The 15,344-nt window shown below is 39.7% G+C and overlaps 1 protein-coding gene across 5 annotated transcripts in view; it reads left to right on the top strand.

Moving 5' to 3' along the window:
* The window catches only part of LOC136858147 (cytochrome P450 4c3), a 244,644-nt gene that overhangs the window by 65,194 nt on the left and 164,106 nt on the right, over positions 1-15,344 (top strand). For all 5 annotated transcript variants that reach the window (XM_067137475.2, XM_068225432.1, XM_067137473.2 and 2 more), the window contains one exon: positions 9,451-9,636. In XM_067137475.2, coding sequence (XP_066993576.2) covers positions 9,451-9,636 — 186 coding nt within the window. The remainder of the gene's footprint in view (positions 1-9,450; positions 9,637-15,344) is intronic.

Here is a 15,344-nt window from a genome sequence, read left to right as displayed (position 1 = left end):
AAGTATAAAGATCATGCCTCACAAATATGTCATGGATGAAAATCCTATGGATGAAGAACTTTGGAGAATCAAACCCTGGCATTAAGGCCCCATCCTCCCTATTTTCTTTCCGAGCAACGACTTCGCTCAAGAGTATATTGGTCATGGTTCTGTCCAATGAAAATAAATTGGGCATGTCAAAATAAGTACACTTAAGAAAATGGAAATTGCAACCCCATGAAGGCATTAGTTGTTTGTGTTGATTTTCAAGATATGGAACGATGTCATGTAGGTATGTAAACGATCAAAGTTTCAGACCCATTGTATTGTTGCTACAGGTCTACCCACGTGATTGGTCACGGAATAATCAACTCCAGTATACGGACTCTGGTGTAGCGTAGTTGACTTGCAGTCTGTGCAGTGAAGTGTTCCCCGTCAAACATGCCTCGATGACAGAGAAGAGCACGCTATCAAGAACTGTCACCGTTTGAGAGGGCTTGGATAATTGGGCTGTGTGAGGCTGGATTATCGCTAAGGACTGTCGCTGCATGTGTTGGCCGACAGGCATCTACGGTACAACGTGTATGGCAGTAGTAGTCAAATGAAGGTACCTACACTCGTAGACCTGGCACAGGCCCAGCGCGACAGACAAATGTGAGAGAGGATCGCCACATTATTCGGATTGCCCAGATGGACCCCCATGCAACAGCAGCGCAAATTCGAGCAGCTGTGGCAACCCACATTACACAACAAACAGCTGGTAATTGCCTGTGTGCAGCTGGCTTACGAGCCCGTGTCCCTGCAGAAGGTGTTCCATTTACCCCACAACAGCGACGTGTAAGGCTGGCCTGGTGTCGAGAAACAACGTGGGTCAATGAATGGCATAGGGTCGTCTTTAGTGATGAATCGCGCTTCTGTCTTGCCCGCAGTGATCGCCGGAATCGTGTGAGCCAACGTACCTTGGAGAGGGGCCGCCCAGATCTTATTGTCGAGAGGCACACAGGGCCAACACCAAGCATTATGGTCTGGGGAGCTATTGGCTTTAATGTGAAATCACAATTAGTGCTTGTTGAGGGCACTATCACTGCTCAACAGTACGCTGATAGGGTACTCAATCCTGTGGTTGTCCCTATGATGGCGAACATTGCTAATGGGATGTTTCAGCAGGACAATGCCCGGGTTCACACTGCACGCATCTCCACAGAGGTTCTCCATGACATCACAACCTTAGAATGGCCCGCCAGAGCTTCGGACTTCAGTCCTATTGAGCATGTGTGGGACATGATGGGTCGACAACTGGCCAACCGTTCTCAGCCACCCACAACTCTGGAACAACTGACCCGTGCAGTGCAGCAAGCATGGGCCACAATTCCTCAGGAAGCGATCCAGGGCATTATTGACTCCATGCTCGATGAATTCATCAATGTATTGCAGCTCGTGGTGGGCACATCCTATATTGATTGTTATCCAAACTTGCGGTCAGAGGGACCTGAAAGTGTAATCATTGAAGCACAACCGAACACTTGTCCTGCATGTTCAATTGCAGCAATGTAGCACCACTCCTTCTTGGTGTTGCAATTTCCATTTTCTTCAGTGTATCTTGAGAGTAGGCACTTATTTATTTATTTATTCGTATCAGAAGCAATACATCATATAAAGTATTAGTTAAGAATGGAAAATAATTAAATAGGCCTAACTGGTAAAAAACATACTAGAGGTACATTCAAAGTAACAATTATATCATATCGGACCAGAATTTGGCAAGATCTCGACCATTTGCTGTGACCTTCACTAAATCTTGTATGGTGAAAATGAGAGGGCACGAGTTGCAATTAAGGAGGTGCGCCATAGTTTGTTCTCCTATGCAGACACGGAAGGTTGACTATAATGAGAGGAATACATTAATTCAATAAAGAATAAGAATGGATTTTTACTTAGTTCAAAACGCAGTGTTATTCACTAATAATAATAATAATAATGTTATTTGCTTTACGTCCCACTAACTACTCTTTTACGGTTTTTGGAGATGCCAAGGTGCTGGAATTTTGTCCCGCAGGAGTTCTTTTACGTGCCAGTAAATCTACCAACACGAGGCTGATGTATTTGAGCACCTTCAAATACCACCGGACAGAGCCAGGATCGAACCTGCCAAGTTGGGGTCAGAAGGCCAGTGCCTCAACCATCTGAGGCACTCAGCCCAGCATGTTATTCACTGAGAGACCATCTATGAAAAGTCGTGTACACACATGAAATGCCAATTAAGTTGCCTGCATGTCAATTATGAGATATGCTGCACTTAACACATGGGTAATGCCATCTAATGTCTTTATGAGTTCGTTATTCACTCTTGAATTGCATTTTTGACATTCTCAAGTCGAAACCACTCAACATCACATATATTTCAGATTCACTGATAAATATTAAGGACTCTTCCCTTTCACTTGGATAATGATATCATCTGGATATTCACACTTCATTACAAAGGTCAATAACCCTGTTTGCCCCTATGGCAAATATACAATCCATTTATTACCATAAAAGGAAACATAAATTACACAGACACACTAAGTTTAATTGTTAACCACTGTTGTATAATTGGCAGTACTAAATGGTTCATTACATTTTTGAGAGTATTTAATAAGTACACTCCACATGAATCATCAAAATACCTAATCATGAAAATCCTGCTGTCACCTATTAATAATGGTTCTCATAATATCTAATTACAAATTACTATACTAGCGAACACACATGTCTTTCCGGGGTGACAAACTTATTAGTAATATTTATAACGCGGATATTTACAATGCTGGTGAGCATGTAGCCAGCCCCGTGGTGTAAGGGTAGCGTGCCTGCCTCTTACCCGGAGGCCCCGGGTTCGATTCCCGGCCAGGTCAGGGATTTTTACCTGGACCTGAGGGCTGGTTCGAGGTCCACTCAGCTAACATGATTAGAATTGAGGAGCATTGAGGAGCTATCTGACGGTGAGATAGTGGCCCCGGTCTAGAAAGCCAAGAATAACGGCCGAGAGGATTCGTCGTGCTGACCACATGACACCTCGTAATCTGCAGGCCTTCAGGCTGAACAGCGGTCGCTTGGTAGGCCAAGGCCCTTCAAGGACTTTAGTGCCATGGGGTTTGGTTTTGGTGAGCGTGTAACTTCAGAAATGAATTTCCAAACAATTACACAAACAATCTTCTTCATTTCTACCACTTTTCCCACATCTGTGGGGTCGTGGGTGTGAACTGTGATGCACATGTGGATGTGTCCCTGTTTTATGTCCAGATGCCCTTCCTGACACCAATGCTATATGGAGGGATGTAATCTTTATTGCATGTTTTTGTGGTGGTTGGTAGTGTAGTGCATCGTCTTGGATATAAAGAGGAAAGTGTTGAGACAAACACAAACACCCAGTCTCCAGGCCAGAACAATTAATCAGAGGTGATTATAATCCCTGACCTGGCAGGGAATTGAACCTGGGACCCTCTGAACCGAAGGCCTCGATGCTGACCATTCATAATACCAATATAAATGGTACGTTATTGGACATTATAAATTTTCCAGCTAACTCATTCCTGGTTGCCAGCGTTTCAGGCATCAATTTTTCTTAGTGAGACAAAGTCTCTCACAGTGCATTGGCACTGCCGGTGGCTACAATTAGCCTACGCAGTGGCCTCCATGGTATGCACTAGCCATGCGTCTTGATAGGTGTGCTAGGTACCAACTGATGAACCCAGCCTAGCACATGGGGGCGAAACGCTGGCAACCAGGAATGAGTTAGTTGGAAAATTTATAATGTCCAATAACAGACCATTTATATTGGTATTATAAATTTACTCTTTCGGAACAAATATTTCTGATTCCCTATGGGAATCAACATCTATATCAGCTGATCATTCAGCCAATGAGTCAGACACACAGAACACAAACAATAAGATACTTAAAACAGTGGAACATCTCTCCAGTAAACAAAGACATAAATATACTCAATGCTCTCCAGATTCTGTGACCCCACAAAGGTCTTCTGGTATCCACCCTAGAACTTCGGTACCAATCGAGTATCAAACCACGCCATTCCAGCTCGAGATATTAGCTGAAATTCCCTAACTATGAATTTATTATAATACCCTACTTGGGAAGGGATCGCTATGTTACTGACTCATTAATATACACAGCCTTCTATGACAACAACAAATTACTCCCCAATGAATATTCTGGCCTTGTGCATTATTAGGTAGACATTCCTGGATGAAACGAGACATCTCGTACTTCAGGTCCAAGCCAGCAAACAATAAAAATACAAGCAGATGGGGTGAGAAACTTCGCTATCCCTTCGCTCATTTATCTCAGGAGGTTCATATGTCACAGCCCATTAAGCAGGCTGATCCAGCATCCAAACAGCTGGCCGGCTACACATATTACCTCCAGAGCAGACAACTTAATATTCATTTATATCGCGGCCCTACTCTGGCAAATTATCCTCAACGGACATCATTCATGTAGTCTGATAATTCACTTTCTTCAGTGACTCCTTGTGCTATCAGCATATCTTTCCACTGGCGTATATTATTATTACCATCCAGCCTCATATGCTAAGTAATTTATATCTCCTTCTGTACTACCATCCACATGCACATTTGACTCTAATATTCACCCTAATGAAATGCTGTCAAGAGTATATCTAGATGATCCTTATCAATGGGAAATTCTGTTAATGCACTAACAAACACACAACCTATCTAGGCCAAGTTCATATCCTGAGCCGGGCGCCTTGTGTCTTCACATAACAGTCTTCTTTACACTACAGGCGGGCATTAACATGCAGATTTGATCTATAAAATACCAGGTCCCTGTTTAACACAATGTAATAATTGAAATTTTTGGAAGACCTTACCAATGTATTGAATAGAAATACAATGGGAATCTACCCACTTATTTGAATTTTAATCCTACTGGTACTTCACTGGTACATATAGCAATTCATAGGGCACTAATACTAAATCATGCAATCTCCAGAAGAGATTCAGTGATTATCTAAGAAATCACCCTGAAGACAAGCACTAATAAACAAAACAAAACACCTGGCATTAAAATAAATGGAACAACTGTACACTGTATTAGATTTGCCGACGATATTGCCCTTCTGGCTGACAATGAGAAGAACATGCTGATCATGCTCAACAAATTAACATCCATCTTAAAAGATTTCCAACTTAACATTAATGTAAATAAAACTAATGTTATGGTTGTAAGCAAATCTAAAATGAAGCCAGAGGCACAGCTCAGAATTGGAAATATTTTAATAAAACAGGTGCACAAGTTCTGCTACTTAGGATCAGTTATTACCGATGACAACAGATGCGCTGTGGAAATAAAAAGAAGGATTTCCCTGTGTAAGAAAGCCTTTGAGGAGAAGAAGCAGCTCTTAACTAATAAATCCTTAAATACTGAACAAAAGAAATTATTTATCAAAACGTTCATTTGGAGTGTGCTGCTGTATGGCTGTGAAGGATGGACTCTCTTGAAGGAGGACGTGAAACGACTAGAGGCAGTGGAAATGTGGCTATGGAGGAAGATGACAAGAACAAGCTGGATTGAGAAGAAAACTAATGAAGCAGTGCTTAGAGAAATAAACACCCAGAGACATTTAATAACAACGATAAAAAGGAGAAAAGCATCAGTTTTCGGTCACATTCTCCGGCATAATAACTTCATAAAGAACTTGTTCGAAGGCAAGGTGATGGGAAAGAAAGGCAGAGGGAAACCACGGAAGAAGATCATTGAAGAGGTAGTTGAGATGATGGGATGCCAAGGTTATGGAGAGATGAAAAGGATCGCAGAGAGAAGAGATCAATGATTGCAGCGACAAGGCGAAGCCTTTAGATGATGATGATGATGACCCCTTTGAGATGTGCATCTCTCATTATCTACCTGCTATCATGAAAGTGAAATGCATGCTGGCAAATTTATATACACTTTAAATAATCATATAAAGGCAACCTTAAGGGTTTTTCATGCTTAAGACTAGTGGATTGTACTTATCATTTGGTTTATAACCTGTCCATCATCTGGAGGCTCCCATGAGTATTTACTGCTCCATGACTGCCATTCCGCTTGTTGAGAGTCCTGTGTTTGTTTGGAGTCATGCTGTCTTCATGATGACCTGGAACGTTGTCTTTTTATGGATCTCCAAACTGTCGAACTTCCATGAAGTCTTCTTAATTCTGGAATATCACAGGTATTTAGGTATGTTCTCAGCATTTGTTGTCTGGTCTTGGGTTCAAAGAGCACTCAGATGCATGTAAACAAATGATATACCGTATTATTTTAAGGTACTGTTTATTGACTTCAAAATACAATATGGTATTGGAGGTGTCCCCTCATAGACTCAAGGTAGACTATGCCGAATAGCAAGTATTGTCTCTAGTGGTCACTATTCAAGCCCTATTCATCACTGATGGTGACCCTGATAATTCAGCTATCCATTCACAAAATTTACTCCTTCATTTTCATCTCTAGCTAGAACGATTAAGTTTATCTATTTGGTTCTATAACCACTGGTAGCTTCATAAGAGCTCGCTATAGCTCTATGGTATTTTGTTCTCTCTAAACACGGTATCAACTGCACACTTGCAAGCACAGATAGCGTGACCCAATTTCTAACTGAAGCACATTTGCTTAGCCTGTTTAGAATATCAGTTGTGATAATCTCTCATACTCATTCCATCGCGAGAAGTGTACTCATCACACGTAATATTGTCGATACCACACACACCTATCACACAATGACTATGGATATGCACACAAGAAGACATGCGTCTGCGATGCACTTAATCTGTACTGTGACTTGACTCGCACAAACCGAAATGTGTAAGGTGAAGGTCATAAATAGCCCACTAATGGAGTTCGCTAGGGAAAGGGTATGCCCCTTCCATATTTACATATTCACTTTGTTAGTAGTCATCTTCCAAATTTGAATGTATGCTCAATTTGTAGCTCTTTAAACACTCTATCTACTGAACTACACAGTTCAAAAAAGCTAGGGAACATGTTTTGTAATGTCTGATATGTGAACGTTAATTTGGTAGATGGGGTTCCAATGGTCGTACAGCATACCTTGAGACCTTAGCTATTCAAGGTATGTCAAATCTAAGTTATACTCCATCTCTAGGCATAGCCATACATTAAACTGTCAGGTAACCCCTCAAAACAAAGTGAATAGCAGTGCGTCCGTGTGTCGTTATGAGATATACAGACTATTGCAGTCATGTGAGCATGTTGTACGTCAACCAGCACATCCCATGAGACATCTTAACAAGGTTCAGGTTGCAAGGGCTGTCACTTTGATCCAGGAAGGATGGACTTTTTGTCATGTTCCTATGGATCTCAAAGTCTCTGCATCAGTTATTCAACACTTATGGAATCGCTACAATGAGACAGATCAGTTCACAAGAAGGGTTAGACAAAGTCATGGATGCATGACAGCCCCAAGGATGACCGATATCTGATCATCTGTGCATGCGGTATCGTTCAGCAACTGCCAGAGAACTACAACAAGACCTCAGAAGGGTCACTGGAGTCACGGTGTCTGGCCAGACAGTAAGGAACAGGTTAAGAGAAGTGTCCTTATGAACCAGATGTCCTGTTCGAGTGCCCCGTTTAATGCAGCAACATTGTGCAGCTCGCCTTCTGTTTGCCCATACCCACATCAACTGGCAACTTCGTCAATGAAGACCTGTGTTGTTCACAGACGAGTCCAGATTTCCCTTGACACGGCGTGATGGACGTCAACGTGTATGGAGACGCCGTGGTGAGCAGTACATGCCAAATGTTGTCCAGGAAGGTGACGTATTCAGACAAGGTTCTGTGATGGTGCAGTGTGGCGTCAGTATTGATGGCCGTACAGGTCTTGCCGTCATGCGTGGTAATCATTCCGCTGCGGGGTACATCGAGTAGAGACTGCTACAGCATGTGTTGGTTGCTGCATACAGTGTTGGTCCTGAATTCATACTCATGCATGTAGCATGTAACACCAGAGCTGTCGTGCGAGAACTGGACATTCAAGAGATAGAATGGCCAGCAGTGAGTCCTGACCTTAATCCCATCAAGCATGTGTGGGATAGGTTTGACAGAAGTGTTTGTGGGTGTCCCGTTCCACCACAGACTCTCCAAGACCTCGAACAGACTCTCATTGAAGAATGGGACCTGATACCGCAACGTGACCTCCATCAACTTATACGGAGTATGCCATGTAGGTGCCAAGCTGTGACAAATGCTCATCACTTATCACTTTGCTTTCGCCCCTATTTAGACATTTCCGTTTGTGTTCTGAAAATAATCCATCGATTTTCTTTTCTATACTTCAATGTTAAGGAATAAAGGTTTAGTTGGTAATATACCTAGGTGTGAGTTATTGTTTTATTGGAGTATGCCATATGTTTAAAAACATGTTCCCCTAAATTTTTTGAGCTGTATATTTAAATTCAAATCTGATCATGCATTTCAAAGTAATTACAAATGTATCTTTTAGATTTTAGACTGCACGGTGGGGGGTGACGGGAACTCACCAGCTCTGAGTTAAGAAATTCCCAAGGGCCATCTGGTATTAATCATTGCGATGCTGCGCTAAGTGGCATCATTAAAATTGCATCGAGAAGTAACTACATTTCTCCATCATTGGATACTGCAAATTATGCAAAGTTTATTGATCCTTCTTATGTAGTTTTCCTGGGCTTATGGCAAATTATCAATATTATTATTATTATTATTATTATTATTATTATTATTATTATTATTATTATTATTATTATTATTATTATTATTGGTGAGCCCCCAAAATCTTTGGGTTGGTATTCTGACACAAGCAGCATGCTAAGCCTTGTGTCATTTCATCAACTCTCTTGCGCGATAGAGAGCAGATACTGCTACAGCATGTGCTATAGCATGTGTTGGTTGCTGCATATGATGTTGGCCCTGAATTCGTACTCGTGCACAACAATGCCAGGGCTCATGTAGTGCGCATCACCAGAGCTGTCTTGCGAGAACTGCACATTCAAGGGATGGAATGGCCAGCAGTGAGTCCCTACCTTAATCCCATCGAGCATGTGTGGGATAGGCTTGATAGAAGTGTTTGTGGTTGTCCTGTGTCCAAGGTCATGCTGTACTCAGGGCTTAGAGAGCTCTTCTTAAGCGTAATTAGGATGTCAGCCACCGAACTCGCCCAACATCATTCTTATTCCTGGACAAGGCATAAAATGCTATTCAGAACCAAATACTTCACAAATTGATGCAGAAAATGGCACATATATCTTACGAGGCTTCCCTACATATCTCTTAACATGGTATTGAACAGTTTCAATAAGCTATTTTACTATCTTTTGCTACACTTAATTAATTGATGTAATATTTTGATAATTCATAGTTAGCAGGAATTCATTAGTGAACTAAAGATTCTTTTAAATCTGTTTCCAGGAGAGAAATGGCATACTCGTCGTAAGATGCTTACTCCTGCCTTTCACTTCAAGATCCTAGAGGACTATATACCAGTCTTCAGTAGGAACAGCAAGATACTTGTCAATAAATTATGGGAGTACATTGATGAGCCATTTGTGAGGGTGAACAAGCTAATTACATTGTGTACACTGGATATCATCTGTGGTAAGTTAACCAGAGGATATCAAATAAATAGTTTAGTTGTTTCCAATGTATAAGGTTTGTTCAACTGAAACACAGACTGGTGTCTAGATACACTCTCTGTATTGGTCAGCATAAAAGTGTATCACAATGACAGCATATTGATGACAGCTCAAGAGAGTCTACAGGCAAGTACCCCTACCATTCAAGAACTTGCCCCAATGCCTAAAGAAGCTTCTCTATACACTCCACAAAGAAGGATGCTGTTTGCAGGTTGAAAGACTCTTCCACAGCATTACAAGTCTCTTGATTTGTGGTGAAATGCCTACTCTTCAGGGTCTTCTTTAATGGATTGCAATAAATCAAAGACATGATAGTTGCAAGGGGATAGATCTTGGCTCTATGACAGATGGTTCAAAAGACCCTAGCAAAAACAATGCAGTGTGTCCATTGTTGCATTAGCAGCGTGTGAATGTGTGTTTCACGGATCATAAGCACAGCTCATGACAATTTTCCATAGTGAATAGAAGAGTAAGTCCGCTGTTCGACTTAGTTCTTGTGAGATCACTCTTGCCATTTTACTGCTCCAAGGATTATACTTATGATGTAAGGATATGGGGAAACAGAGCAGAGGTATTAGCCAAACTAGACCTTTAGCAAGGAGAATTTAAAAGAATGGGACTGATCATCAGGAGAACTAAGACAGTTGGCTTGTTAATGAGTAAGAACATTATGAAATAGTTCATTTGTGAGTTAAAGGGATGAAACAGATACTCTTGTGGTGACATCACATCTCTGACACAATTACTAAAGAATGAGTGGAAACCTTTGTTATGTATATAATCCATGGTAAACATTAGGTTATAGTAGTTTCTGTTATTTAATTGTTATTAATAGTCCTCTTTCCAGTGGATTAACTTCTTTAGGTCATTCATTATTATTAACAAATATCCATCTATTTATTGGACTTGTTACTCACCATCACCACACTGGTCACCTTGATGTGATGAAGCCAACATTATAACAGTGACCATACTAACTTTGGTTCTGATACTTGTGAAGTGATCGTTTGTTGTGTTTATTTTCATGTGCAGCATGTTTCACTGTCTACACCACCGCCATGCTTAACCCAATCTCTTTGGATTTAATGGTCCTGCGCGCTGACATAGAAATCAGATTTGAACAACCCTCAACACGAGTAAGCTACCTGGTCAGAACTACCATACACCGCTCTGAAATAAAAGCCATAAATGGAACAGAAACCAGAATTTTCATGCATGGTTTTCAGTGAAGCATTCAAATTATTGTACTCATCAAAAATGATGTCAGAATGAAGATTTCATATGGTAAATCTCAAAACATTTGGGTATAAGTAGAGGCACTTCACACTTTTTGGGGTCTCAATACATTTATCTTTGCTCCAATATAATTTGATACGAGGCTTACAAACCTGGGATATCAGGGCAAAGTAGGTAGGCCTTAATTTCATCCTTGTTAGTGTAAAAACTACTTCTATTCTTTATATCCTATATGATACTAACAATTTTCTGTAGCATAAATATTTGTTTCTCACGCAATATGCAAAAACAACCGGTCCATAATTTCCAAAATCACAGACAACTCCAAAACAGAATTATCTGAATGTTTGTCTCTCAGTTCTCCTGACGCCTCTGGAAAGACTGTCAAGTGATGAATAATTGGTTGGTTATTATTATTAGTAGCCCACACCCAGTCGCTATGTTTTGCTTTTGCATGCAGAGCTTTAGGTACGATTTCACAGTCACTCGTATCAGATGAAATGTCACTTTCACTTAAAATTTATTCTTTATTATTATCATAATGACCATCAGTCTTCCAAATCACTGTCTAAAACACTTTCAATTAACTCAGCAATAGCATTGCTGTCACAGGCATTTACTATGCCTGGAGGCATGGCTAGGGGACTGACTGACAACAGATGAAATATTTGTGCTTTCAGAGACTACAATTGGGCAATAAATTATGGTAAGTTTTTGGAAGGAGAGCTGTAAACAAGCCACATTCCTGTTCTATTCATAGAAATTTGCAAAAGGGAAATGCTTGCTTACACTTCCTTCAAACACCAACTGAACAAGTCCTGGGAGTCTTAAGATGTGTCCTATCATTTTATCTCTTCTTCTCGTCAAAGTTAGCCAAATAGATATTTTCTCGCCAGTTCGATTCAGTAACTCTTCATTCATGATTCGATCTATTCATCTCATCTTCAACATTCTTCTGTAACACCACATTTCAAAAACTTCTATTCTCTTTCTTTCTGAGCTAGTTATTGTCCATGTTTCAATTCCATACAATGCCACGTCCAGACAAAAGTCTTCGAAAACATCTTTCTAATTCCTATATCAATGTTCAAAGTGAGCAAATTTCTTTTCTTAAGAAAGGCCTTCCTTGCTTGTGCTAGTCTGCATTTTATATCCTCCTTACTTCTGCCATCATAAGCTATTTTAATACCCAAGTAACAATAGTCATCTACTTCCTTTAAAACTTCATTTCCTAAAACTACAGTAATATTTCCTGCTTCACCTCACTTTGTTCGACTGTACTCCATTAGTTTTGTTTTGGACTTACTATCAAACTGGGTTACTTGGGACTACAGCCCAACCTGGGACAGTTAGAACCCATATTTTGGGAGCTCTTTACTGACACTTGCTTCATTGAGTACATGCCTAAATATGACAGACGAGTGAACCGCAAAGTTTACTAGCAATATATATGTATTCCGAGGCAATATTAAGGTAGGGATATTACTGAGGTTGAATTTATATGTTGTAGATCATTTTCGAAGAAATTAACCACAAAAACTTTGTGTCTCTGAGCTGAGACACTGACATTAGAGAATTGTACATATCGTTGTTTACTAACCGCTCTATTCAACAACATCGCACATGCATTGTATTTTGTTTTTCTGCCAAACTAAATAAGTAAAATTTATTCAAGTAATGAATTGCAGTTTTGGGGTTACTTGGGAGTTACACTTGTTTTAGAATGTGCTACAAAATTGATGTAGAACTGGTTTCATTATGATATTTCAGACTAAATATCATGGTGCGTCGGTATCGGCGGCATTTAGGAGCCCAAAAATACCATGAATTTTCGGAGGAAAATCTGCAACTTGCTTTGGGTGCTATTAAAAAGAAAGAAATGTCATTGAGGAAAGCTGCTGAGATGTACAGTGTTCCTAAGAGCACAATTGCTCGCAAAGTATCCGGCAAAAACACAAAGAAAGTTGTTTGTAGGGCAAGTGCTTTTAATAGAACATGATGGAACCCACCAGTGCAAATTCTTGCGAAGCTATGAAGGAAAGAAATACAAAATATTTGTGTTTCCTACAGTTGATGACATAGATGATGTTAAGAAAAAGCAAATCTTGAAGGTTATTGTACCAGTTAATGTAATGAGCAGAGGTAGATATGTTTTCAATGTACCTAATCTTCTTTGAATCAACGAGGCTACGGTACCTATGTCTGTATTAAGAAACTATGTAATAATTAGAAGATAAATGCATTAATTTTTACAATTAATTAATTATTTCCCTTTTACTTTGTCACTGTAGTGTCCCAAATAACCTAGATATTATTTAACATGGGACAGAGACATCAAAACAGAAGAATATTATGAAGATTAAGTTACTGTCCCGACTTACACCATCTCCAGGGTAACTTGGGACAGTAACAAAATTGTACTTTTTGGGAAAAATCAAAAGCCGTACAATAATTAATTGATGAAAATGGGCATTAACATACAGTCACTGGGGTTTATATAAAATTTAAAAAAGTGACATTTAATTTCCGGGTTGTAGAGGCATTTGAAAAATAAAACTGTCCCAAGTAACCGGTATTTATTTTCATCTTGTACTCCTGCCCCCAAGAACTTCTTCAGTCTCAGATAAAATAACAACATCATTGGCAAATCTCTGGATTTTGATTTCCACTCCTTGGATTGTGATTACCCTACCTTTCCAAATTCCTCTTTGATTTCCTTTACTGCCTGTTCTACACAAACATTGAAAAGCAAGGGGGCCAATCTGTAGCCTTGCCTCACCCCTTTCTGAATTGCTGCTTCTTTTTCAAAGCCCTCGATTCTTACCACTGCAGACTGATTTATCAGATTGTATATAATTCTTCATTTCCAGTATCTGATCCCTATCACCTGCAGAATCTCAAATAGCTTAGTCCAATCAACATTATCAAATATCTTTTCTATATCTATGAATGCCATGTACGTGGGCTTGTCCTTCTTAATTTGATCCTCTAAGATCAAACATAAAATCACGATTGCTTCATGCGTTCATACATTTCTTCTGAAGCCAAATTGATCTTCTTTCAACTGACTTTTAACTTGTCTTTCCATTCTTCTGTAAATAATATGCACTAAAATTTTGCAGGCATGAAATACTAAACTAATTGGTGCTGTAGTTTTCATACTTGTCAGCACCAGACTTCTTGTGAATAGGTATAACAACATTCTGCCAAAAATTGGATGGCAGTTCTCCTGTGTCATACATTTTACACACTAAATGGAATAACCTTGTCATGCTGGTTTCTCTTAAGGCAATTAGTATTTCAGAGAGGATGTCATCAATTCCTTTCTTCATTTCCTATTTATGTCTCTTAAAGCTCTGTCAAGTTCTGACTTCAAAGTTGGGTCTCGCATTTCATCAGCATCAACATCTCTTCTTGTTCCAGAACCATATTGTCAAAGTCTTTTCCTTGATACAACTGCTGGATATGTCCCTTCCATCTATCTGCCTTGTCTTCTTTCCATAGAAGTGATTTTCCACCTGAACTCTTAATATTCATACACCTAATTTTCCTTTTCCAAATATTTCCTTGATTTTATTGTATGCAGCATCTGCCTTTCCTAGGACCATACAACCTTCAACATCCTTGCACTTTTCTTACAGGCATTCTTCCTTAGGTGTCGTGCACTTTCTGTCCACTTCATTCTTTAATCACCTGTATTCTTTTCTGTTCTCCCCATTTAAAAAATTTTTTTTTTGCATTCTTGTATTTCATCATTCATCAATCTGGTCTAGTATATCCTGAGTTATCCATTGATTCTTAGTTGATCTTTTGTTTCTTCCTAACCTTTCTTCAGCAGCTCTATTGACCTCATACTTCATGAGCGTCCATTCTTCCTCAAATATGTTTCCTTCAGCCTTTTCATTTAATCCTTGTGCAAATAGTTCCTTGAAAAATTTCTTCACACTCTTTTCTTTCAACTTGTCTAGATCTCATCTCCTTGCATTCCTTCCTTTCTTCAATTTCTTCAACTTCAGATGGCATTTCATGACCAACAAGTTGTTGTCAGAGTCCACGTCTACTCCTGCGAACGTCTTGCAATCCAACACCTGGTTTTTTAATCTCTGCCTAATCATAATGAAGTATATTTGATACCTTCTAGTGTCTCTAGTCTCATCCACATATACAGCCATCATTTGTGCTGTTTGAACCAAGTATTAGCAACGACTAAATTAAGATTCAACCAGCTGACTTCCTCTTTCATTCCTTTGTTCCAATCTGAATTCACCTACTGCATTACCTCTCTTCCTTAACCTACCATTGCATTCCAGTCTCCCATCACAATTAGATTCTCGTCATCTTTTCCATATTGTACCTCCTCATATATTCTTTCGCTTTCTTCATCACCCGCTGAACTAGTGGGCATTGGTTTGGTATCTATCTTGACGACAATAA

This window comes from Anabrus simplex, chromosome 1 (genome assembly GCF_040414725.1).
Source record: "Anabrus simplex isolate iqAnaSimp1 chromosome 1, ASM4041472v1, whole genome shotgun sequence".
In the NCBI taxonomy this organism is placed as follows: domain Eukaryota; kingdom Metazoa; phylum Arthropoda; class Insecta; order Orthoptera; family Tettigoniidae; genus Anabrus; species Anabrus simplex.
This window is presented reverse-complemented; position numbering and strand designations above follow the sequence as displayed.